Source organism: Sebastes umbrosus, chromosome 2 (genome assembly GCF_015220745.1).
Source record: "Sebastes umbrosus isolate fSebUmb1 chromosome 2, fSebUmb1.pri, whole genome shotgun sequence".
Lineage (NCBI taxonomy): Eukaryota > Metazoa > Chordata > Actinopteri > Perciformes > Sebastidae > Sebastes > Sebastes umbrosus.
In genome coordinates, this window is record NC_051270.1 from 23063551 (window position 1) to 23090658 (window position 27108).

The 27108-nt window shown below is 39.4% G+C and overlaps 1 protein-coding gene across 2 annotated transcripts in view; it reads right to left on the bottom strand.

Annotated features, from left to right (window-relative positions):
- Positions 1 to 27108, bottom strand: part of gpc6a (glypican 6a) — a 169172-nt gene that overhangs the window by 108860 nt on the left and 33204 nt on the right. For both annotated transcript variants that reach the window (XM_037751508.1, XM_037751513.1), the window contains exon 2: positions 24522 to 24680. In XM_037751508.1, the coding sequence (XP_037607436.1) occupies positions 24522 to 24680 (159 nt within the window). The remainder of the gene's footprint in view (positions 1 to 24521; positions 24681 to 27108) is intronic.

Sequence of the window (27108 nt, forward strand, 5' to 3'; positions counted from 1 at the left end):
ACATAATTGTCAAAGCAATTAAAAAAGTCGACCATTATTGTATCCCAAAGCTTTTGTTGAACTCTCTGATTCAATGTCAGTTACTGTAGCATATAAACAGTCTGAGGAAAGTTAAGACTGGTTTGAAGCTGAGATTAGTACGAGATGTTTATTGGCTGATAAGCTTCAGTCCCTCCAAATTGCTACAGAGCTGCAGCAACCTCCATTAACACAACAATGAAAGCACCCCCACATAATCACACCCGTCCATCACTGAAACAATCGAGCACATCAGGATATTTCAGATACAAAAAGAGGTGAGAAGAATAGGTCGCTATTTTTAACAACACTCTAAATTGTCAAACCAAATTGAACTGCCTCATGAAATGTTACCCAACTTGGGAGAAAACAGGCTTATAGACACTGTCCTCCTTTCCCTCCTAATGTACTGAGTGACTGCACTGCACCCACACCCACTGCAGTTTGATCCTCTTATTTGTTGTGAATAGGGCCCATCAGCCTGAGGCTCAAGAACGTAGGGGTGAAATCCTCCACTTTCAGAGCCTGTTGTGTCTAGTAACCGAGGGGAAATGAAGGTGAGGTGTAGCCAAGGTGGCTGCAGGCTAGGGACGACTACCAGGCATAAACTAATTAGCACGGACTGCGTTGAATGGAAGAACATTAGCGGGGTTAAAGCTAGTAACAGCGAGTAAATATCTAGTAGGGCATGAGTTTTAAAACCAGTTTATTTGGCAGAAAATGTGGCCACTATATATATGTTTACTGTATGTCGTTTCCATTGTGGATGGGAGGGATACTGTATTTAACCCCAATTTTCAAAAGCTCTGAATTTCACCTCGCAGGCCACACAGAGGTTGTCCTATCATAACGCTGAAGGTTGTTTTGGCCGCATATTAATGACGTATTAGGAGAGCTGGAGTGAGTCTTGATGCAAATTATAATTATATAATATAATAATATAAATATAATTTTAAATCATGAAGGTTTAATATTTCGAAGGGCACTTTCATAAGCCATAGTCCGTTTGGCGAGTCCGAATTAGAGGGAAATTGATACTTTTGGTTTGTTTACCATTTAGTCTGGTTCGGTTTCACAGTGAACAAATTAAAGTGGAACAAATAAACAAACAAGTTGCTGAGGAGCGTGTACGGAAAAGCAAATTTATCGTTTTCATCTGGAGAGCTGCCACGTCTATGCAGGGAATCACCGACTTTGATCCCGTCAAAGTTTCTTCACTTTGACTTGTCACTGATCGACTGCTCACAAATACCTTCTCCAGTTTATCTCCAATGACTTTATAAACATCACTATTATGGTGGACATTATTTAGCATATTCTGTATGTTCTCTTCGGCCCGAGGTCAAGCAAACATCAGTCAGTCCTCTCCCACTCATGTTAACCTGTCGTTTACCTGTGTCCATCTCAACAAATGGCTGCACAGGCAGTTTAAGTTTTTGGTTCGCTTCGAAACGGTTCGAGACGGCTTGCGAGAGGTGGTTGTTTTTGTCCGCAGAGTAAGATTACTGCGTTCACAACCGCCCAAACGAACCGCATCAGAGTTTGAACCGCACCAGAGTTCAATTAAAGCAGACCAAATTTGGGCTTGTGAAAGAGCCCTAAAACTTGTATCCCTTTGTTTATTCATTACTTTTATTTATTCCTTCGCTAATAGGCATGTGCAGAGGGCCAAACACATTAACATAAACCAAAAACCAGAAAAACAAGGAAACTAACAGCACATTCACATCCCAACTCGTCCCATACTGCCGCTTTGTCACAGCCCTTGGCGTCACTTTAGGATTAGGCAACAAAAGCACGTACAGTAGTTAGGTTTAGGAAAGAACTACATGTTTGGGCAAACAGCCGATTGTGAAGTGAAGGTTGAAACTTAAAGCACGAGACATGAACAGCGGTCCCTGGATGAAAGCCTTGTGTTGTCGAACTCATCTACCTCCCCTCCTGCCCGCCCTGTGTGTTTCTTTCGATCTTTAAACTACGTCACCACACTCACAGTGCACTTTCTCCGGGCGTTTACTGTGGACACAGATGGGTTTACATTGTAATTAATGGAAAGCCCGGTGCATCTCATACTGGCACTAAAGGATGCCTTGCGTGGCAGTATCGAACGCTGACGGCTGTGACAAAGCGTCTGTATGAGGACAGGCTGAAACTAAATGTAATTTCATTCAAGGTTAGTGCATTAATAATGCAATGATTTACATAAAACTTCATTTTTCTGTTATACTACCATTATTATGAAAAGCACAATAACCAATTCCATCATAATATACTGTTTGTTAGATTGATATAAATGTAAATAAATGCAGGATATAGCATTATCTAATAGCATTCTGTTGTTTGTTTTGGTTGGCCTGACTTCATTGTACCCTCGTCTCTTTGATGCCAAACATACATGCTTGTGTCTAGAACATCGTTGCTCTGAGCAGGTCAAGGAATTAAGTGCAGGAAATGAAGCAGGAGCCCAGCTGAGTGAGAGTGGGCAGCATAATCCCATTTATGAGCATTTACTTAAGCAGTCGTTTCAGTGCCTCTCAGTCAGTTGCCTAGCTGCCAGGGCCAGCTTCCATTAGTCACACCTCTGATGTTCTCCATTTGTCATTAATTAATAGGTTGGCAATAAGACACAAAACATAACCTCTTGGAGAATGAAATGATTTGCATTTAGCTTGTGTTATCCATGTTATATAGACAAAATGTGTGATTTTATACTTAGTTGCCATCATCTAGTTTTAATTCCATCATTTAATTTTAGTGACAAATTAAATCTTCAAATGTGGCTTCGTTATTATTGCTTAAATTAACAAGCTTTCTGATGCAAAAAATTCTTCTGCGATTTATCTTAGAGTCCAGGTTTTATTTCAAAACAGATCTTGATCGACCTTTTCCGAGGACCGTGCTGCATTTTCACTCATATTCAAGCCACACAGCTGGCACGAAGTTTGATGCGATGAAAGAATCCAAAAGGCCAAATCCTGTTTAAGTGGCATTTTGATGACATTTCTTTGGCCTCTTTAACCTTTGGTGAGTTTCAGTTTTCTTGTGCATTACATCTTATCCATGCAGACCCATTTCTCATTCCCTACACCAAACACTATTTTTTTATGACTCCTCACTGATCTCTCAACAGAGCCGGCTGGATAACTGGAATCACAGATGCATCAATACAGCTGCAAACTAGAAAACTAGAATGTGAATTCACATCAGCTGTTGATTTAAGTAGTTTAGGGACAGAAATAAAAAGCACAGGAGTAGATGGTTTTGAATTTTTATGCATGTTAGTATCGAACACACTGGAAGTAAGCAACGGATGTTAATTGTCTCTGCTTATACAAGACGGCAGGCTGTAAACATGATGTAAGCCTGCTAACTCCATCGGGGAAACACAAGGATAAGCATTCTGGCAGAGAGCAATGTTGGCTTAGCTCTCTAAGGTTCATCTGTGAGATTGTCTGTTTCGGACATTTCAATATGAATTATTTTTTGTTTGGGGGTGAGGGGAGATGTTCTTAGAAGAACCTAAAAGACAAACGTGGTGATGCCTGGTGAGAGATGTGATTTTATGAGCTTGGTGTGTGTATGTGGGAACGAGATATCCAGAGAGCAGCACTTGTTTATACTTTTTGACAAGTTGAGTCATTGTCAGCAGCCAAGTAAGAAGTGCTGAATTCAAGCGATAAGGTCGGGAACAATTGCAATGGCCGTGAGAGTAGTTTTTATTATTTTATTTATAGTTTTTTTGTATTATTTATACACTAGCGTCGTGGCTCTTGGGATGGCAACGTCATTCTTTGGTCCAGTCTGAAATATCTCAACAACTATCAGATGGATTGTCACAAACTTTTGTACAGACGTTCATGGTGCCCAGAAGATCCCCTGAGTTCTCCAACACCCTCTGGTTAAAGTTTTCAATTATCCTGTGAAATATGTCAACATCTACTGGATGGATTGACACAAAACTTTGTAAAAAAAAAAGTTCATGGTTCCCAGAGGTTGAGTGACTTTGGTGATCCCCTAACTTTTCTTCCACGACTACCGGGTTGCCATTTATGATTTTCATTGAAATGTCTCCACAACCATTAAATAGATTGACATGGAATTTGGTACAAACATTCATGTCCCCCACAGGATGAATTGTAATAACTTTGGTGATTCTCTGACCTTTCCTCTAAGTTAAAATCGTTGTTCGTCCAAAACAGTTTATAACAAAATTCCAGCAAAACTAAACATTTCCATCAGCTTCAGCTGTACTTTGTGTTCAGTCCTATTTAGCAAAATATAGCATGGTATCACGTTAAGCTAAAATGGTGAACATGGTAAACATTAGACATGATCATAGTCTGTATATAAGAAGTGGACATAGTCACCATGACGTCACCCATTAGTTTGTGGACTGCCGTTTTGAAGCCTTGAGTTCGGCATTTTGGTTAAAGTTGCAAGACAGAAACACGGACAAATCCCAGACCGGACAACACTGTGGTTGTGACCTGTCAACCACAAGGTAGCCATGCACCAAAACATCCCCTGCTTTATGGTCTATTTGACTCTAAATGGGACCATAATTTACTAAATGAACATCATGCTGTATTGAAGAAGACTTGAAACTAGCGATTGAGACCATAAACTCATGTTTACAATGTTTACTGAGGTAATAAATCAAGTGAGAAGTAGGCTCACTTTCTCATAGACTTCTATACAATCAGACTTCTTTTTGCAACCAGAGGATTCGCCCCCTGCTGGCTATTAGAAATATTTCAAGTTTAAGGCACTTCAGCATTGGCTTCACTTTTCAGACCCTGGAGTTGCCCACTGTGCCTGATAAAACAAATCAGCATGTTAGCATCATCACTGTGAGCATGTGTGCATGCTGACATTAGCATTTAGCTCAAAGCACCACTGTGCCTAAGTACAGTTATTCTATAAATGTGAACACATGGCTCAGATCTAACAACACACATATTTTATACTGTACTTTTACTGCCCACACTGTATCGAACTATAAACCTTACGACTCAGCACATAAGACACCACCTAAAACATGAAACTTTTCCCATTATGGTGTGCCTCAGTGATTGCCTGCTCCAGCAGGGACTCCGTCTCCCTCCGCGAGCTACAGAGGCTTTTCTTGGCTCCAGCAAACGCTACAAACCATTCACAGCAGCTAGTTGGCTTGTTTTCGTAGTTAATGAGGCTTGAAGAGTTTTAGGAATGAGAAAAGTAGAGCACGTTCTCACACCCTCACTTTTGCGATGAGAAATGGACACTGTTCTGCTTCAGCACAAGGTCGTACTTTGCTTCAGATTTAATGAGACGCCGTGTGCATATTTGGGCATTAAAATAAATGCTGTAAGGCAGAAACATGAAGCCAAGAGAAATTTAAGATCTACATTTAATATTAATAAAGGGTGGTCCCCACCTCTTGCTCAATGCATGCTGAGGTAGTCTCCAGTCTGCACAAGTCTCAACAGAATAAGCGAATATTGTACATTAACAGTGATGGATGGAAAAGTAAAATAATAAGATGGTGACATAACCCATGTTCTATTTTAAACCTGTGTTCTCTTCCTTTAGGGACTTCTACACAACATGTACTCCAGCCTAAAAGTAGTATAATATAATATAATAATACCCATACAATATAGCGGGATTCAATACAAAATTACACTCTTTGTGAATTTTGTGATGTTGAATTTCTTTTGAAACTGAAGGTGTTGACTCAAATCTCTGGTAATTCTCGAGGCTGTATTTTGTGTCATTATTGGATTACAGAAACTGCATTGTGCAGTGAGGTGTTCTTGTTATTATCTTGTTCATTGTAGACCAAACAGCCACCATAACAGCAACCAATGACCCCAGTAACCTATCACAGCACTCTACTACCTCCAGACCATTATTCAACCCTTCACTCCGCTCTGTTTCTTCTCTCCTTCTCAGTCAGTTCGACAGATTGTCTCCATTTCCTGACACAGACTGAAAACTCGTCTCTTCCAACAGCACCTTGCCTCCTGACCTCCACTCCTCCACACTACTTCATCGTGACCAACCACTGCTTGGTGCTCTAATTTTACTCTTCCAGGTTAATGTTGTGGTATTTTTATATTTTTGCTGTTTTCATGGCACAAAGAAACTAAATGGAAAAGTGGCTTACTGTATGACAAAGCCCAAATACTGAGGGCTACAAAAGACCGCATCGGGAGCAGGTTTGTTAAAGCCGATAACAGTGCAGTTTAAATCACTATGTGGTGTGTGTGTGTGTGTGTGTGTGTTTCTGGAAGCCCAGCGAGAGGCCCGAGCTTGGACAGAAATCAAAAAGATAAATGTTCTAAGGTTGACTGGCTGACACACCTGCAGTGTAATGGGTTCATGATCTTACTTTGTTTCTCTGCAGAATACTTAGCTGAATCTCTGCACCAAGTGACATCCCAGAGCTGAGAACAAGCTGTCAGCATCAAGAGATAACAGAAAACTGGTTGTTCATTTGCAACAAGAAGGTCACAATCCAATTATTATTACTTCATCAAGAAATACACACGCGCACACACACTGCGGCCACAAATCAGCAGATGCAACTTGAATAAATGTTGTAATTATAAATGTTGTAAATCTCTGTAGCAGGAAGGGAAATGATAAAGGTGCTAAATGTGAGATTGGGTGCATATCTATTGCTTCTGCACGGTTCCCAACATGGCAACGGCTGAGCCGGCGGCTCGTAGCTAACGATGCTAACAGCGCTTGACGTGAAAGCAACCGCAACACTGCTGACAGAGCTAACAGTGTTAACCTGAGGGGGAACCAGAGGGTGGGCGCTATGCTTTCGCAACAGCGTCTGACGGCGTTATCAGCTTTAACTGCCGTACGAGAGCAGTGCAGAACGGCAGCTGTGAGCTAGCCAGTGGGGCACGCTCACATGCACGAACAGGAGAAGCTCAGATTACAACACACAGAAGGAGAGTGACTTCATTCTCTGCTCAGGTAGACATTACTCCACTATATCTTTACATAGCAAATAATTGTTTGATACGATATTAATGCTCTGGATATGGTGTAGAGAACCTTTAAGTATTTTTGAGGGCTGTTTGATCCATTTATAATGCTGAAATCTTAGAGGCATACAAATGTTGGCCCTCAAAAATATAACAAAATGAACTCCTACAAGAACCACCGAAACCTTCAGGGTAACACTCAGGGTTGCATGAAATATCAAGACAGCAAAGCTCTGCCAGTGTCCTCCACCCAGTATCTGGAGAACACTGGCTATCAATGTTTGAAGAGTAATCCTATCAGTGTGTTAGGCTCCCTTTTGTGTTTTAGCATTACATTACTGCATAATTACTATAATAAGGCAATTACCCATTGGCTTCATCCAATGGAGGATACTTTAAATCGCTAAATGAATTTAGCCAAAACTGATTATTGTCCAGCAATTATATAATATTACATAATGATTTGATTACAATGCTGGTTATGCTTCTGCATATTGAATATTAAAAATATACAGAACTAATTGCATTGTTAAGTAAGATATTATTTCTTAATCTGCCTATCTGGTTACAGTACTTATGTCTGCAGTGATGATGGCACCTCTCCAAGCTTTATTCTAACCTTCAATATTGATTTCAAGACACAACCCGATCTATTTTGCTACATACTTGTTTAGTTTACTCACATAAAGTAACATAAAGATGCAAACATGAATTATTAATACTAATCATAACAATACATAACACAAGGTTGCTGGCTTTATTGTTCTACAGCAAGTGTGACTAAAATGGTTCTGACTGAGCCTCACTAATGGTCAGTAAAGGTGGAAATAAATACTGTATATTAGAAATGGAAATAAATTTAGCTAAATTAACTACAATAAACAAGAGGCAAATGTCTGTATACTTGCTTCGATTTCAGTTGAAGTTCGGTTCAGTCACTAAGACTGTGCAACCTGCATTGTAATGATTGCTCTTTGGTCACATTGCTCAGTGTTCCATGTTAGCATTCACAAAGCTCAATGTAAAGGGGTTGGGGGTGTAAAGGGGTTGTGCATCAGTCATTTCTAATGACTCATTTGAAAGCTGCATGAGATGCTCTTTGATGGCCCAATTATGATAAAGCATACAAAGCATACTGATGTGTCAACCGGTAATCCCTCTATTCAAAAGTCTGAAAGCTGATGAAGACTGGTGATTATTGCTCATGATGGGTGTACATGATATCCTTTTTATGAAATATTCTATATTGGATGTTAACACATTTCATTTTAGTATAACAGAATATGAGTATATGTTCTTATATTCCCCAAGGAAATTAGTTTGTGCAGGTGGTAATAAATCACCTGCTGGGCTCAATCAGACAGATCCAGATGCATGTTAGTGATGACTAGATGATGATTTAAACAATTGCCTCACTCATTAAATGCGTGACCTTGTTTTCCCTGGAGGGCGAACTCCACCAATTTTACACTTCAAAGTCTGTGTACAGATATAGTGCATATGTACTGTAAAAAAAAGTTATATTAGAGCAGGCTCCAGAGGGAGCTGCACGAAATTTGATAAAAAGTGGTGTCACTTGAGTCAGCGTTGGTTGGGGCTGAAGACTATAAGTTTGAAATTGTAAAAAATCTGGTTGTGGGGAGTTACAAAGAAGTGAGACCTCTGTAGCTGCTCCTCATCTCTGCCTGAGAATAGCGGTTCGAGGCTACATTAGTTCTCCTAATGATGAATACAATAATGATATACTTACTACAATATAAGAATGAATTATAATACTATGATACCTCACCAGAAGTGTTGCCAAAAACGTGCAATCTAATGGCACTGCATGAACCATTATCCCAGGAAAGTAGTGATGTAATTAATCCTGAGTAGTAAAATACGAAGGAGTTACCAACTTAACCTCTTCCAGACTTGGCTCTAAACCAAAACCCGGGGGCGAAGCTGTTGCCCGTTCAGTTAATTATATTGACTAAATCCACCTTTGCTGAGGGCATCTTTGTGTCTTCCAAGATCTGAGTTCAGTGTTAAGAGGCACTGGAGAAGTCAATTAGCAAGGCTCAGAAAATCAAAGTGATTTCCTCCCATGGATGATATTCACAGCCGTTGAATAGCAAGGAGCAAATTGGTTGCACACACCATTACATTACTGTGACCCCGTGGATAAGCAGCTTTGTCTCAACCTGGCTGTTGGAGTGCCTCTTCCCATGAAAGCGTCCATGCAGAGCTTTGTTAGACTAATCCATCCTGCAGAGTGTTTCCTGCGCCTGAGTGAGGACACCGAGGTTCTCAGAAGAAAAAACACAGTCTGTGTATTGTTGGTTTCCGTCCTTGTCACTATGTCATGTTTTAAGTGAAGGTTAGCTTTTGTGTGGGCAGAGGAAAGGACTGCAGCCGTGGTCAGACACTACACAGTCGTGGCCGCTCACTCGCTCACTCAAGGACGTTCGGTGGCCGTTGTATGAGAATAAAGCAGTCTGCAGTCTACATTTCTAAAGGGAAAGACAGGATTTTTTTTTTTCAATACAAGTGTTAATTCTATTTTTAAATTGTTTTCATTTTGACCAATTGACTATGATTCTCTGATTATTGACAACTTCATTGACAATGTCAACTGTGGGTCAAATCCTTCTGCTGTACACATCGTTGCAGTGCTAAACAGCCATTTAGCCACACCTAGGGCTGAACAATTCATACAAATTTGATCAAAAACGCAATATGGCCCACTGCAATTATCAAATCCCACAATAAAGAAGAAATGGCAATATTTGTTAAAGGTGAAAAGTGTGTCAAAATAGCATTTTAAATTAAATATTGTGGTGCTGCAGAGATGTCCTGGCCTACACATCATATTCTACAGGCTTAAGAAAACATCTTTGTTGGTAAAGATTCCCTGCAAAAAATCCCACTATAATTATATTAATATGTTTTCCAATGAAAATTAGAATAATTTTGTAAAAATGATCATTCTCTCTAATATCACAAATCATATTGCAATATCAGTCAAAATATTATATATATATACATATGTATATAATATTATTATATATAAAACATTAACAAAATAATCACGCCTAAACAAATCTAAATGGTGTCTAAAAGGGCTGGGCGATATGGAGGAAGTCCAATATCATGATATTTTTGACAGAATGCCTCAATATCGATATTGTAGGGTTGACAACTGGTGCATTCACAAAACATTTACACAATGAGAGTTTTGATAAATAATCATCAGTGATGTGGATGTAATGACTAAGTGGGTAAAAGCAAATAATAGAACAGCTAGAACAGTCTGGTAAGTTCAGAAAATTACATCAGTTTACTGTAATGTTGCCTTTAAAAACAGGAAAACACAACATTTATGCCACATTACGATATCCATATAATATCAATATATTGCCAAGTCCTAAATGGCGTGCATTTAATTAAGGTCCTCAGTCTAAATTACTATTTTGATTAAAACAATCTTTTCATACAGACATGTCATTGCAAAGACTTATTTTATAGCTTTATTTCTCAACTGTACCAATTTTTTTCTGGAAATGAGCCATGAGCTTAACATGCACAGATGCTGTGGCCACAGACAGACTGTCATACTACAATGGAAAATTACTGAAAGTCCCTGGAAAATTACTCAACTTATCACTACATAATTTCCCAACACTAAATAAATACCTTGTATAATAACTATCTTTTAATAACGTCTGATTACCAAACCCTAATTTTCCCTAGATTCTACATTTTAAGTGTTAACCCATAAGCACATGCATACTGACTGATACTGAGATTTAACCCCTCTTTTCAGCATCCTGCAATATTTTCACTGTTAAATAAAAATGCCAATGCTCCTTCTGTATAGAGTATGTGTGTATATATATAGAGCTACTTCACACATTCATTGCACGTGAAGTGCTAAACCAGAAATTATGCCAACCTGGCGGTCACCACATTGAGTCCATTTTTAAATGATGCATGGAGATCAAAAGGAGACGGAACAGTGGGGATCTATGAAAGAGGCATATCACCACCTTTGCAGGAGGAGGGAAACATTTTTCATCTGTCTCAATAGACGGCATGATCTCAGCTGTAGCCCGAGCAAACTCAATATCCACAGGATAGGATTTTTTTCTAAGTGAGTTTTCGCAGTGTATATGTTTCAATATCTGACACAAAGTTTAAATTTAATAAATATATTGAAAAGAAGAATCACATTGCACCGGGCCCTTAGATTTCTCCTCATTTCTGCTACAGCGGCTCGTGGAAAGGTGTACCTCTTATAGCCTCTCCTTGAAGCTCACCGGTGGGACGGAGTTAACAGTGTCCAGGCCACCCCGAGCCATCCATCCTGAAGAACAAAAGTGACACCGGGCTGCAGCCTGCGCCAGATGATGGAGGCTGCCACCAACTCTCAGCTAAAGCACTTCTGGACAGACCCCATTCCCTCAGTCCTCAGAGAATTACTGTCTTCCTGACATTCACTTAGGATAACACCGGGACACCAAAACAGAGGTTATTTATTTATGAACACTTCCAGGAACTGCGTGTCCACATGGTTTTAGATTTCATTAGAAATTGACGGGAGACTGTCACAGAGCTTTCAGCTTCATCACTGGGCGGTAGGGGTTAAATCAATGCATGCCCTGTCCTCACCAGTGTCCTGCCCTGTATGTAATTTACTGTCATCTCCTGTGTAATGAGGGTCTCGTACCATGAGATGGTTACCGAGTCCTGTGGTATCCTTTGAGTCCTGTACATTTGTTTTATCCTGTGTAATGTGTTCCTGTGCTGGGAGGTGGATGGTTCAGTGTCATATGGTCAATGTCACGGTTACCTCCATTGTTTTTCCCAACTAAAGGGATTTTTCTCGTCCGATTTAAGGGTTGTGATTTATGATATTGGGCTATAGAAATAAAATTGACTTGACATGTATGTTTCCAAAAAAGCTGTTATTTTATTGGCCTAGTTATTTACACATTTTACACAGATAAATAAAGTAGGTTTGTACATTTTTAGCCCACGGGGTATCTTATATGTAATATTTGTAATCTGATGTGACACAAAAATGTCACCACTGGACAGTATAAAGGTTCCCTGGGGAGGTTTTGACCTCTTGTTTTTCTATGAGTGGGCCCTCATTTTGTTTGTCTCGTGCACATGCACAAGGATGCACATACGCACACACACGGGTGACGTGATACACAGTCTCCCCAGTGGTTTCACACTATTCTGCTGATCGACAAGTGGAGGTAATGTGCCAAGATATGCAGCAATGCGCCAACAAGGCAGAAAAGAAGAAGACTGCTTTCTAGTAAACATGGATTTAACAACCCTGTCTCCCACAAAATGACGTTATCATACAACTAAACTGCATAACCAAAATACGTTTTGAGGAAAACATATTTTCTTCCAGATTACGGTCGCTGTTTTAAACAGTTTTTAAAACAGGTGATTAACGTTATAAATGGAAACAAAACAAAAATAGTAGGCCAGTAGTGGACTTTCTCGCTTGTTATACCAGTTATTATTCAATAACGTTATTATTCAATAACATTTTTATTCAATAATGTTTTTATTCAACGTATTTTCATTCACCATCGCTTGATATATTACGTCACCTTTTTTTACTTATACAAACTGAGCGTTTGAGGATGGAGGGTGTCACATGCTATACAGATTGTTAAGCCTTTTGAGGCAAATTTGTGATTTTGGGCAATATAAATACAACTAATTTGACTTGAGTGGACATGTCACAAAGGAACATTCCTCATTACTTTGGTGATGCTCTAACATTTCATCTAGGACCAACAGAAATATCAAAATCTTACGTCTAATTTTTTGCCCACATTGCCAGAGGACAAACCTTTTCCATTTTGGACACTCCATTAGCTTTCCCTCCAGGATCATTCTCACACCAAGATGTTAACTTTGCACTGAGAATATATTTTGATGTAGTCGGCAGATTGTCATGAAAGTGCACCGACGTTCCCGAGAGGACTTTTGATTTAATGACCCCCTTTTGTTCCTTTCACAGTGAAATCCTCAGAACTAACTTTGCATGTCTTGGCTCTGTTACTTCATTAACAAATATGGAAACCACGATGAGTAGCAGCTTCATATTTTTAGTCTTAATCTTAATTTGAGGAGTATTATTACATACCAAGACACTCTCCACGTTGTTGGCTAATAAGTGCCGAGGCCCCCACAGCACATAATGTATTTAGCAAGTTTCCCTCTGCCAAATTAGCGTCCAGCAGGCCATAGCAGCCAAACTTTCCGCTAGAGTGTAATGTCTAAATGGGGCCAAATCTCATCAGAATCTTGCACTTTGTATCAAGTGTAACCTCTTTATTCAATTTATTCATAGTATAAATTAATAATGTTGGCTGTTATATTATGCACAAAGGATAATGGGAATTACAAATCAGTCCACAAACTCAAGTACTCAGTCTGCAGCGGAGCTTGCGCATGGTGTAATTAAATGTGTTCAAGCTATCATTCAAATTTGCAGAAGCAAAACAGACACACGTTGTTACGCTGAGGATATTCAGGATCATGTATCAACATATTAAGTGGACAAATAATTTACTTTCTTAAAAATGTAATAATGCTTGTTATGACAAAATGGGTAATTATAATTCTACAGTAGTTCATAACTGCAGAGCAGAACTGGGGCGAGTATAGCGTCATTAGGACCTTTGAGGTCCCGTTTTGATGTAACCACTTGATGTCAGCTATGAATTGTGGGCATTTTCAAAGTTTTACTTGGTAAGTACTTCAATGAATGTCGAACATGAATAATAAATGTAAAGAGTCTGAGTTTGTGATGTCTGGGGAAGTTAGATTACCAGAGGTTATATATAAATATATAAGACTGACTTTTAATTTAATATTTTAGAAGTCAAGACATTTACAATATTGTGCTGACTTTTAATTTAATATTTAAGAATACAGAACATTTCCTATGTTGTGTTTATACACTGTCACCCCGATGAAACTACTGTATAGACTTGAAACTTGATGAACCTCAGGAATAAAAAATCATCCTGACGTTAACATCCAGCATTAAATAAATCTAGACTTGAAAGTCACATTCCTTGAACAAAAAAACCTGCAGCACTGAGGCGACAACACCCCAGTGAAGCAGAGGGAAAGGTTTTCTTTAGGAGTCGCACACAAAGAGATGCTATAAAGAAAGGACAATCCATCACTGTGTAGTGTCATACCAAACCTCCACACTTGTAGCACAGTGGTGAATAGGCCAAACATATTTTCCTTGTCGGTCTGACATAAAAACAATCAACCTTTTGAAGCTATTGGTGTGAAGGCTACAAAAGTTGTAACATGTTTTTGGATTATTAGGATTGTCTAAACAACATAGACTGCCTAATTTACTGCACATTTAGTTCTAAAGCATTTTCAATATAATGGTTTTAATCTATAAATGGACCCACAGTAATGTCTATTCATCTCTTACTGAAGCCCAATTTAAGGTATTTATAAACCTCATAATTAGAAGATTTACTCCATTATTTGACTATAATGCAGACCAATTTTCATTTAATAGAGGGCCTTTGGTTAATTTTAAAATTTCATTAATTCTTATTTGAAGGGCTCCTGGCTTAAAGTAAACATGGCAATATTGGCTCGCTCAATGCACCAACCAGCAGGGCTCACAAAGCTGAAGCTGTGAGGTTTGGTTGATTGCATTTGAAAGATCAGAAGTGATGATTCACCAACAACATGAAATAAAAGGTGTGCTAAAATTATTATATTTTTTGTTTTATGAGGAGAAAATGATTTTAAAGGAACAGTGCGTAACATTTCAGGGATCTATTGGCAGAAATGGAATACAATATGTTTTCATTAATCACCTGAAACTAAGAATCGTTGTGTTTTTGTTAGCTTAGAATGAGCCCGTCACATCTACATGGGGAGCGTGTCCTCTTCAAGGAGTCCGCCATGTTGCTCCTCCATATTTCTACAGTAGCCCACACCGGACAAACCAAACACTGGCTCTAGAGAGAGACTTAAGCGTTTTTACATTACCTAAAGGCCACCTTAGTTCTCCGACACGCTTGTGAAACTGCGGTAACGTGAGCCGCAGAGTGCCAAAGCTGTGGTACCACCACCTGCTGTCCGACTTCGGTTGCTCCTAAAGTAGTGTTTTTTATGGTGAGGATGGCCTCTGAGCGAGTTGAACGGCATTACCACGGTTTTGCACTCGGCGTCTCACATTACCACAGTTTTGGAAAGGGAGAAGTGAGCGGATGGGGTACTCCGTTGGTTGCAATCTAAAGCCACACCACTAGATACTAGGGGTGTGACGAAATATCGTGCCACGAAATATCGCGATATAAAAACGTGACGATATGCATTGTCAAGACGAAAAACTGAATCGCAATATCAGGGCATCATAGGTACTACGTACATACTGTACGTACATACTTACTGCAGCCTCTTTCTGCTGCTCTGCAAGGCCTATGGAAGGAGGCTGAGTACGCGTCATATCTTTGGGGTACAACACATGCACAGTAATATCTGGTCTGCCCTCGTAGAAATTGAACCAATCGCAACGCACGGCCGCAGCTTCAGTTACACTGTGCATGTGTCATCCCCCATACCACAAGAGCCATGTCCGCACGTGATTCAGCCTCCGCACACATCAACACACACAAGTCAGTGAACAGTTGATCAGAAAGGCCGCCGTGGAGACGAGTTGACTGTGACTCACAATTTCCTGTTTTTTTTTTCTTTAATTAAAAGAAGCCAGAGGATCATGCACAGAACCAATGGGACAACTGTGAAGAATCAAATATTTCAGGTCCCATTTACTGCTCTTTCATGCATAAAAAAAAGTGCTTGATGCTTATTCTTCAATTTTTCAGTTAGTATTCAGTGGTGCACAAACAACTTTAATGCACTTAACAAATTAAGTAAAAACTATTTAGATATAATCAATATTGAGCCACAAAATGCTGTGTCTGCTGGTATCTCTCTGAAAGGAGAAAGATGAATTCTTTTAATTTCTATCGAAACCTAAACAGATAAAAATGTCCCATCTCTGAGGCGTTTCATCTCCAACTAAAGTGTTACATATAAAGAATGAATCTATGAAAGGCAATAACTCAAGTAGAGTTTTAGAGTGTGTTTGGAGGCTTACACAGTCCAGTAGGAGCTTGTGAATTTTGTAGAGGCTGCAGATTAGAGAGAATGGGGTGTTGTGTTTCGAGTCAGTCTTGGTTTAAGTCGTGTGTGAAAAAGGGATCGTTGGAGTGAATGAGGGCCGCTGCGGCTCTCAGTGTTGAGCGGAGAAGCTCTACTGGGGCAGGATCAAAGAGCTCAGTCATCCAAGGCTGCTGCTCAACCCAGACTTTAGTCAACCAACCACACACACTAATCTCTTGCCGAGGTCTCCACAGAAAAGCATCAACCAAACTGAACTTAATGAGCATCTACCATACAACAAGAACAAACAGAAAGGCTAATACTGGAGACATAAATGAGTCAAACTCCTCTCCAATTCTGTCTATTAACCTCTTACACTCCCACAGACCTGCTGCTAGTTGTCACAGACACTAAACATACTGCTGAATTGCAGGGGTGTATAAAATGCTGAACAAGCCACTTCAATTGATGTAAAGTGCAGCCATAAAACAATGGTATAATTTATTATTTCACCCTATGTAAGTGGAAATATTGTAGCCTCAAGCAAAGCAAAGGCACAAAATGATATATGTATCAAATTGTCATGAGGTGGAGAACTTTCTTTTCTCTGTACCTTAAAGCTATCGAAGGGCACATTTAACGTGAAACTCTTATTTAAGAGAGTTAAGTAAGTGTCGAATCATTCACATCAATTATTTTGTGAAGGAAATTAAGCTGAGATTTTATTAATCCAATCTCTTCTGCAATTTTAAAATAGGTAAACGTGTTATATTCCAGTCACACCAGCATTTAAAATGGAATAATTTAGGAGCAAAATCAATTAATTTCAATGAATGCGCCACAATAAGCAGATTCGCTCGCATGAGCCGAGTAAATCTGTGCAAATCTTATGCAGTTTAGGTGAAAACTGACACACAAATTCTTGCCGTTGCCCTATAGCAAACAGTCTTGACAGTGCTGACCTATGGAAACAAAGGAATCCATCATTGATTATTAGCTGTTTTGCACCATCTACTTTTATATAACCTTCCTCTGCAAGAGTATACTAGCTCTTTTATCTGTTTAAATTCAGTGATTGACCTTTTGTCCTAATTGTCCTCCTCCTTATTTCCCTTCAACCAACCCACTCCACCCCCATCCACTTACCCTTAACATGATGAACCGAGGCACTGTACATGGAGAAAAATAAGTATACATATATAAAATAAACACGTAACACATAAATAAGTGAATAAAATAAATAAATAAAATAAAAAACAAACAAAAATAAAGATCCCCCTGCTTCTCACATGATCATTATAGACATACACCAACAGCATCCAGACTCAAAGGAATTAGGTAATTATGCTAATTCAATCCATCGTCATTGATGATATCCACAGAAATAGCCAAGAGTATACATAACATGTATATATATATATGAAATATACAAAGAATAGCGTTAGCATATTGTCTGTTAGCCGTTTGCTCACCAGCTACAGCAGTTTGCCAACTAGCCCTGTGAGTCGTCCTCCCTGCACCACCAATTTCACGAGGCTCGTTGTGTCACTTTCTGACTTGACCAAATGTCTTTGTTTCCCCTGATCACAACTGACCATGAATATATATGGCAGCATCACAAATACTTACAGTATATTATTATGTTATATTCATCCCCCATGTTCTGCAACATTATACCACTTTGCATTTGAAATCCTGGTAAGTAAACCATTGGATTCATGGGGGTGAACAGATTCAAGGCTCCGTCAGACATACCAGTGTTTGAGACTGATGAGACTGACTGAAATGACATTTTCACTAAAATAGTGACATTTTAAATATGTAATACAAGACCAGAAATCAAAGAGATGTAAAAAAAAAAAGACAGCTTCAGCATTCTCCAAACCACTCTGTACAGCGGTTTCAATCTCAAATCACTTGACTGAGCATGAGGCACTTTTTATCATGGTTCATCCGCTGCAATTAATCTTTAACAGATGTGATGCAACTCTCTCCCCCTCTGCCTCTTTCACACATCCAGTGGTTCTCTGTCTTCGTCTCTCTAGCTTTCTCTCACACACACATAAATATTGTAAATATTTATCTCATTTCTTTTCCTTAATTCGGGTTCCCTCAGGGCACCCACTGAGCCATAGAAGAAAACACAAATGCTTTCAGAGACGAATGGAACAAACCTGTTGGGGGTAGTAACCATACTGAGCCAAAGACATTCAGACTAGCAACACTGCAAAGTTGGCTGTAAGTTTCTTTTTCCATACTGTGCATCAATTGGACTGGAACATGACCGGACTCTGAGTCTCTCTGGGAGAAAATAAGGCACAGTGAGAGACGGGGGGGGGGGGGGGGGGGGGGGGGGGGGGATTTCTCGGCCAGATGATTGGACATTCAGAATACCCAAACCTTAATTCCGGTGTGCAACAGTCATTTATGGCTTCAGGATTGCTCAATAATGCATCAAAACCCACAGGCCTCCAGGGGAAGCAGTCAGTAATCAAAAAGTAAGTTAAGGTTTTCATAATAGGGCCCTATAAATAACTGGGGACAGAAATGAGGGCATGTAAAATTGATGAGGGATGATTCAAACCCCATGAGGTGGAGGGAGCTTAACACAAGGAGAGGGAATGTGATGTTGAGTGGCCTGGCAATATGAGCACGTGGAGAAGATGGAATTGCACAAGTGATTTGTGTCACCGGTGTCACTATATAACTGCACAGATATATGGACGTTGTTCTAGAGGCGTCGTCTTTCAAATGGTGCTGTTAATGTAGAAATACCCCAGCTTTTACTGCAGGTTTCAAACAACCCGGCAACGCTTGCATAACCTCTGGCTACAGAATAAAAGTTTCACAGAAGAAGAGCTGATCCTTTTTCATGTGGTGATTATTGGTTCTTCCTATTCCCGTGTATTACATTTATTCCTCAGAAAAGCCTTCAAATTAGTTTTTGTTTGAGTTTCTTGTACATTTTTATATTTATTTAATGTAATCAATAACAAGATCTAAGGTTCATAAATTATAGGGCTGTATATTGACAAGAATCTGGCAATACGATACGTATCATGATAAAGGGGTGAAGATTCAATATATTGTGAAATATTGCGATACTGTAAGCACGGCGATATATTGAGATTTTTTTAAATCTAATTTCAGGAAAACTGTCATAGTACAAAGAACACACCACCATCTGAGTTGTACCCAATGTATGTAATTCTAAGACTGCTTAGTGACCCCAGTATGCAGTAATATTCAAATACACCATTTTAGACATTTATACTGCATGCATAAAACCGCATGGTTTTTGCCCCAAACTGCATGTGATTATCATAAAGTGGGCATGTCTGTAAAGGGGAGACTCGTGCGTACCCATAGAACCCATTTTCATTCACATATCTTGAGGTCAGAGGTCAAGGGACCCCTTTGGAAATGGCCATGCCAGTTTTTCCTCACAAAAACTTAGCGTAACTTTGGAGCGCTCTTTAGCCTCCTTCGCGACATGGAACTATGACATGGTTGGTAACATATATTCCTTAGGTTATGTAGTTCCATATGATGTCAGTACATTCATTTTATCTTTAAAACTGAGACGCCTACAACCTCCGAAAGACAGCATAGCATCAGGGTCCGCTGGCGGGCCGTCAGATTTTTAAGAGATTAATTAAAAATCAATAAAGTGTTTTGGAAAATTAATACAGTATCACAAAATATAATATCACAATATTTTTGTTGAATGGTAAATGGACTTGCATTTATATAGCGCCGTTCTAGTCTTCTGACCAGTCAAAGTGCTTTACACTACATGTCAGCATTCACCCATTCACACACACATTCATACACTCATTTAGGATCTAATCTAAATACTCACTCACGCACCGATGGGAAAGCCATCGGGAGCAATTTGGGGTTAAGTATCTTGCTCAAGGACACTTCGACATGTCGACTTGAAGAGCCGGGGATCAAACCGCCAACATTGAAATTGTGGGCGCCCCGCTCTAACTCTGAGCCAGAGCCACCCCACGATAAGTCTCATGTATTAATATTTTCATACACCCCTAATCAATTCCAAACATTTTCAACAGTGATTCCATTTCATATATTTGTCTTTTGTTGCTAATGTGTATGATGCAAAGACAACAGAGCACAGTACAGTTTTTTCTGCATTCATTACAGCTCAGTTCTAGTGAGAGAAAACATACAGAAACACGACTTTTAGAACTTGAAGAATATGGGTTGAAATGAGCGCCTAAAACAAAACTCCCACACATTATTTCAAAAATGCAAAAGATGGTTTGCTTGAACTTCTTCACATTTTCGGCAGCATCCTGAGTTCTCCAGCGGGCCTAACTCTAACGTCACTGTTCTGTGAAAAAGTATTTTGAAAGTGTTTTTGAAACTAAGGGCGTAATGAGGAAGCATAACCTTTAAAGAAACTTATTCCCTCAACTTTAAATAGATAGACTCAATGTTGTAATCTTTTACTGTGTGGAGAGATGATGATTTCATTAGGAATGCACAAAGAAAATAGATAGTGGTTGTCATACATGTATTATCATAATTAGATAGAAAACAGTAAGAAAAAAAGAAATCAAACAATAATGGGTCACACAACAGTAAAGAATGTTTGTAACTATTATTGTTACGGTAATCTTTAAGGGTGTCCCAATCAAGTTTTTTCAGCCCTGATCCCAATCTGAGTCCCACAAAGTGTGCTATTTTCACATGATATCTATTTTTAGACAAAAACATTTTCACACTGCCACCCGATAGTCCATGGCAAAGCAAACGTACCATAGCATGTGGAACAAAATGTTGTTTTTGAAAGGCTAAATGTCAACAAATATGGATTGAAACTGAATATTTCGTTAACGTTACAGAGAGAGGACGGAGCGCCGTGTCGCTCACTGTGAGAGAGAGACACAGGGAGAGAGAAGGTGCACTGCATGCAATGCTTCTGTAAGTTATTAATAATAATAATTTGAATGTCAACGTTATGAATTAAGCTTCAAGCTATTAAGTGCAGCCCTTATTATACATACATATAGTGCACACATTGGACAGAAATTTTATAGTTAGACAAAAAGTGTGATTATTTTTGCTTTAATTTCTGATATTTTACACATATGATATGATGAATACTGCGAGCCTACATACCTTAGTGTGATTATAAGTGATTATAAGTGCATGCGAGTGAAACGTCATGCAAATTAGTTTGTATGTCGCATTCATTGTCTCAATGTGCTTATACGGCCATTATGCAAACCAACGTTAATCGGTGCTTCTCCTGGCAACTTAAAGGGGCTTTTGTCATGAAAAAAAATCACTTTCAATCAATTTCTAAATGTTAATCGATCAATATGACAATACAAACATGTGCAGAATAGGTATTTAGGAAAGTCAGGGCAGAAGGGAAACATATCATACACAATGATGGAATCATTTAAGTTTTGGAACCACATTAAGAACATTAGATGGCGTGGGCTTTAGCGGTCCTAGCGTTAATATTGAGTATGTGCTGATTCAGAGTCTGATCCAGTACTTATATTTAACTGAATGCCGACTGAATATACATCTGACACATTGAACTAACAGTTGTAGCCTACTTAATCTGACGCACCTTATTTTTTCATGAGCTTCTTGATCCAAATGCTGAAGGCTTGGTTCTAAAATATTAAGCTTAAAAGCCTAAATTAATGATATGATGTGAATGAAAGTTTAATTGCAGAATGTGACTGAAATTGTCGTGACACGATCAGCTAGAGGGAAGACGGATCAGTCTGTTGGAGTTGTGGGAACTAGAGAAACACTCTGAGTTGTACAGTGGCGTGAGAGAGTGGACCTTCTCCCCACACGAACCATCCTTGGTCCAGTAAAGACGACGGCTGCACTTTAACCAAACAACAGACAAGTTTCATTTTCCATCTCACGGAATTAATTAGTGACACCTGATATGACCTGCCACCAGCGATGTTTGTCATTTTAACTGGTGGAAGTGACAACCTGAATGTTTTGTACACGGCTCTTTGCTTATGAGAAAGAGACAAAACAGATTTGTTGGCATTTTGCAAACCTCAGTGTCTCTAATCTTTCACATTCACATGCTATAAGTTTCACTTGCATATGCAGGAAATGCTTGTACAGTAGGCAGACTTGGAGTAAAGAAAAAGTAAAAAAGCGGTGCTGCAACACTAAAAAGAAAGGATCAGAATGTGATCTGCTTTATTTTAGCCGATATCGGACGATCCTTAGGATTGTCTCGGGACATCTCTAGTAAGTAACCTTGCATGCATAACAGTGAGACCAATGACTGATCCTCATATACATATATCTTGAATTTCATTCAGAGGGCAAAAGAAGTTGTTTTTCTTAAATAACGTTCTAAGTCAATGCTTTTTACAAGGATCAGAGTTTACTGTATAAATGATTACATCTTCACATCGTCATGAAAAGGAATGGAAATGACACTGCTGTTTGTGATTCAGATGCATGTATTTACGTGTATACTGGGATAGGATCATAGACTATATGAGAAGTGGACGTAGTCACCGTGACGTCCCCCATTGGTTTGTGGACTGCAGATTTGGAGGCTCGAGTTACGCATTTTGGCCGTCGCCATCTTGATTTTTGGCTGTCAGCATGTTGTTATTTTGCAACCAAAAGTGATATGAGAGGGTGGAGCTAAGTACAACTGAACACTGATTAAGACATTTTTAAGACCAAAAATGTCCAAAAACCAAAAAAGGTTAAAATTAACGTTGATGAACAGAAAACACACGTTGAAAGGGTTAAAGTAAAGACGAAAACACGCAAACTGCACAACGCCGTGGTAGCAACCTGTCAATCACAAGGCCCTAAAGCATACCCTGTGTCTCCTGCTTTATGGTCTATGTGACTCTAAATGGGACCATAATTTATTAAATGAACATCATGCTGTATTGAAGAAGACTTGAAACTAGTGATTGAGACCATAGACTCATGTTTACAATGTTTAATGAGGTAATAAATCAAGTGAGAAGTAGGATCATTTTCTCATAGACTTCTATACAATCAGACTTCTTTTTGCAACCAGAGGAGTCGCCCCCTGCTGGCTATTAGAAAGAATGCAAGTTTAAGGCACTTCAGCATTGGCTTCACTTTTCAGACCCAGAGGTTGCCCACTGGATAGGATATACTGTATCATCAATAGTGAAGCATTTAACTATCCCTTATCAAACCCTCAGTCTATGTTTAAAAATCACACCAATAAACTAAAATCGTCAATTAAAACAATAGCAATTAAATGGGACTCTACTGTAGTTCCAGGGACATGCAGGTCCTCAGTTGACTGCCAACCTGACAGATGGATCATTTAACACTCTGCAGTGACAAACGATGGTTCCTGGCCAGGTGAAACGTCCATCTCTCTTATTCCAGCTCTATCCTCTCTGGTACCCGTACACAGTTTTCAGTTTGTATCACACTTGATATCACATGAAGAGAAAAAATTGAGTGGATTTTAGACATGCGGTTTGCCAAGGACCACAGAAAATGTCCTGATTCAACATTTATTAGCGTCTCTTTTTTTCATATTCAAGGACCTGCATTCCCTCTCCCATCTGCACACGGATATTACTTGTGCAGGATCGCAGACGTCTGAGAGACAGAAAAGGCTCATAGATTTTTCTGTTACAGCGGGTCACGGCTGCAATTCACTGATCTTTTTTTAAACAGCATGTACGACAAATTTGGTCTTCGCTGTCAGGGAAAAACGTTTTGTTGATCAAAACTAGACACTTTGATGCTATTCACTGAAGTTGATATGAACCTTGGAGACTTGTGGTTTACATAAAAAATAGAATTTTAAATTAAGCAACTGATTCATTGTGAGGAGAAAACAGTATAAGTGGCAGGAAGACACTGTAGCACCTTGATCTAACATCGTGCACCATGACTTTGAGCTTTGCAGACAGGTTTGCATTCAAGCATACAGAATAGCAATAACAGTTATTCTCCACAAAGCCACATTAGCGTGCCGACTTGTTCTGTCGGGATCTGAGTAAATTCACAGTGGGTCTTTTGGGACAAGTAGCACAAAGCGCCAACACACTGAGCAATGCTCCATCAGTGAGTCAGAAAAAGCATATAGTCTTTGTTTGTGAGTGTGGAACAACAGAAATGATAACTAGTTAGACAGATTTGTTATTGGGTCTCATGAGGCAGCTGGTGGTATCAGCCAAGAGAAAGAAAACTCCCCAAAAAGTACTGTACTGATGAAGTAGAGGGCCAAAATGTATGAAAAGGAGACATAATACTAAGAGTGGAAGCGTTTGAGATACAAGTTAATATGTATGTCATTCTCTGCATGTCAAACATCTTGCTTACCGTCAAACTTTTTATGCCTGGAGACAAATGTCGTCCTCATATTGTGGCTGCTCTCGTCGACCAAGTTCTCGAACTCCTGTTTGCTCTGCTGGTTGAGTTTGTCCTCCATCTCGGATGTGCAGCAGGTGTATCCCTGAGGACAGACACGCAGGTGCTCACCTGAGGGAGACAGAGACACAGAGCGTCGTTTTTTTACACACATCAATGCCAGACAGGATTCATTTTTTTTTTTTTTTCAAAAGCCTGAGCTGAGAGTCTTTGATCAAAACTCTCCTGTGATTTTGGGACTCTCATCACCGAAGCTATCAAAGAGGGACAGACCGTAACAAATGGGGAAGGATAATATTTGTCGGTACCCTGCTATCGGGTGAAACAGAGAGAAACGTTGATACAGCAGTGCATACACCACCTCATGCAGGATTTTCTTTGTATCACAGTCCAAAGCACTGCAGTAACAGCAACTGAGCTCAGGTGCATCAGTGTTATTCAGTATTATGGAAGGCAGTGCATTCAGAAACTATATTTCAGTTTCTATGAAGTCTGAAGGCTATTATCAAGTAGGTAACATCAGCCACAATTATCTTTAAAACAGCAATTGATTTTTTTGGTCACTTGGGGCCACCACAAGAAACTGTTAACACAGCATTTACTTGTTATGTTGCTTTTGTACACATCCACCAGACACTAAGCAACATCAGCATCCATTTAGAGTCGTTTTTCTGGCCACCTGAAGAACACAAGTGACAATTTTCACTCTCCTTTTAACTCTGTATAACTCTTGAGGGAAATATATGGCTCTTAACGTAGCTGTTAAATGCTCCACTATGTTCACCAGCTAGTCGCTAACGGTGTTTGTCTGCTGTCTGGTGCTGAGCAGGTAGTGTACAGTGGGTTTATCAGAGCTTTTTTGCAGATGAGAGCTGTTAGAGTGAACCAAAACAGTAACAAGTTGCGGGCCCAAAAACCTAAAACAATGAGCTGAAAAACAGGATTTTTGTGTGAATGAAATGGCTCGGAAATTTATACAAACTGATTTTCTGGGTTCTTATGAATGCTTGCACAGCCCTGCAGAACATTTGCGCTGGGGGAAAATATTTGGACGGACCTCAATTTAAGCCGAAATTTATGTTTGACCAAGGAAAACCTTTGTTTCATTGCCGTCATTCTGCATAATAAGTAGCCATGTGCTTCTGGTGGTTGCATGGAGAATGTGTATTTTTTTTGGGGCCTTGGAACAATTGGCGTTTGTTTTCGGGGTAATGGACTGTCAGACAAATGGGCTTTTTTCTGTCCTATGGGACATTTTTTCAACGATTGGTGTTTCAGAATAACAATGGGCCGTCCCCTTCTCAACACCCAACAATGCACGACAAACACTACTTCCTCAACAACAAAATAAAGGACAATATATGGCTTGAGATCGCCCAGTAGCTGGAATGCGATGCAGATGATAATGTAGCTGATATGCACTTGATATTATTATAAGTTGTCCACGGAACGAGGCTAGCCACAACAGCTAAAGTTAGTGTTAGCATCACATTTGGGTCCGATTAGTTTATATATTGTGTAGTTAACGTTAGCCCCTTAGACATTCTCTGTCTGGATCCGTTTTTGTTGTGTGGAGTAGACATAGAACTATTTAGGAGGAAACTTGCTGTGAAAATGGAAGTCGGCCACACAGATAATTCGCACCGGACCCGGTATGCATTGTGTTCAATGCGGAAAATTTGCATGAAGATTTTCCACATTCCTACACTGTTTTTGCATTGCACTGGTGAGAAATGGCTTGAAAGATGCAAAAACGCTATGTACTGTAGAACTGGGGGGGAACTGCAGTGTTGGCGGATAACTATTGGGATCTATTCACTTATTCATTTAGGTCACTCAGAATTTAAGAAAATGTTTGTGTTGTAAGTCCATTGAGACGTCAGCTGCCACCACAAAACAATTAAACTATCTCAACGGAAACATTTTCTCTTTTTGTAAACCGGTCACTCAGGACAGACCTCACCTAGCTAACTTCAATAGAAAAGTAGATCCCAATGCCACTAACCACACTAACCAGGACACAGTTTCTGAAAAGGCAAACATTTTATCCTTTGTACCGGGGTAGTGGCAGAATGATCAAAGGTGGAGATCTCAAAACCTCACCATATAAAATCCAATATTACATTATCCGCATGGCCACGTACCAATAGCGGTGAGTGGTGGTTATTCAGATAAATAGTTCCTTTAAGAAATTTAAAAACTGTTAAGCGTGTTACCTTGAGAGTGTGATGTTTTACAGAGCATTAAACTCTTAATTCTGTACATAATGTGTTGTTTTTATGGTTCAGTTCAAAGAAACAGTGTGAAATGTTTCTGGTGAATAAGTGTTCAGAGATAGGATTCATCCAAGGTGAGTAAAGTGTTTCAAAATTCCTTTGATTGTCCTCGAGAAGTCTTGACAAGTTGAGTGGTTGTACACAAGGACAATTAAAGCGATTGAAGTTAAATTAGAGAAGAATTAAACATCAATTAGTTCACTTAAAGTGTGTACAGTATATTAGAGTGTAAACTTGAGCTAAGAACTGTCTGTATGACTCAG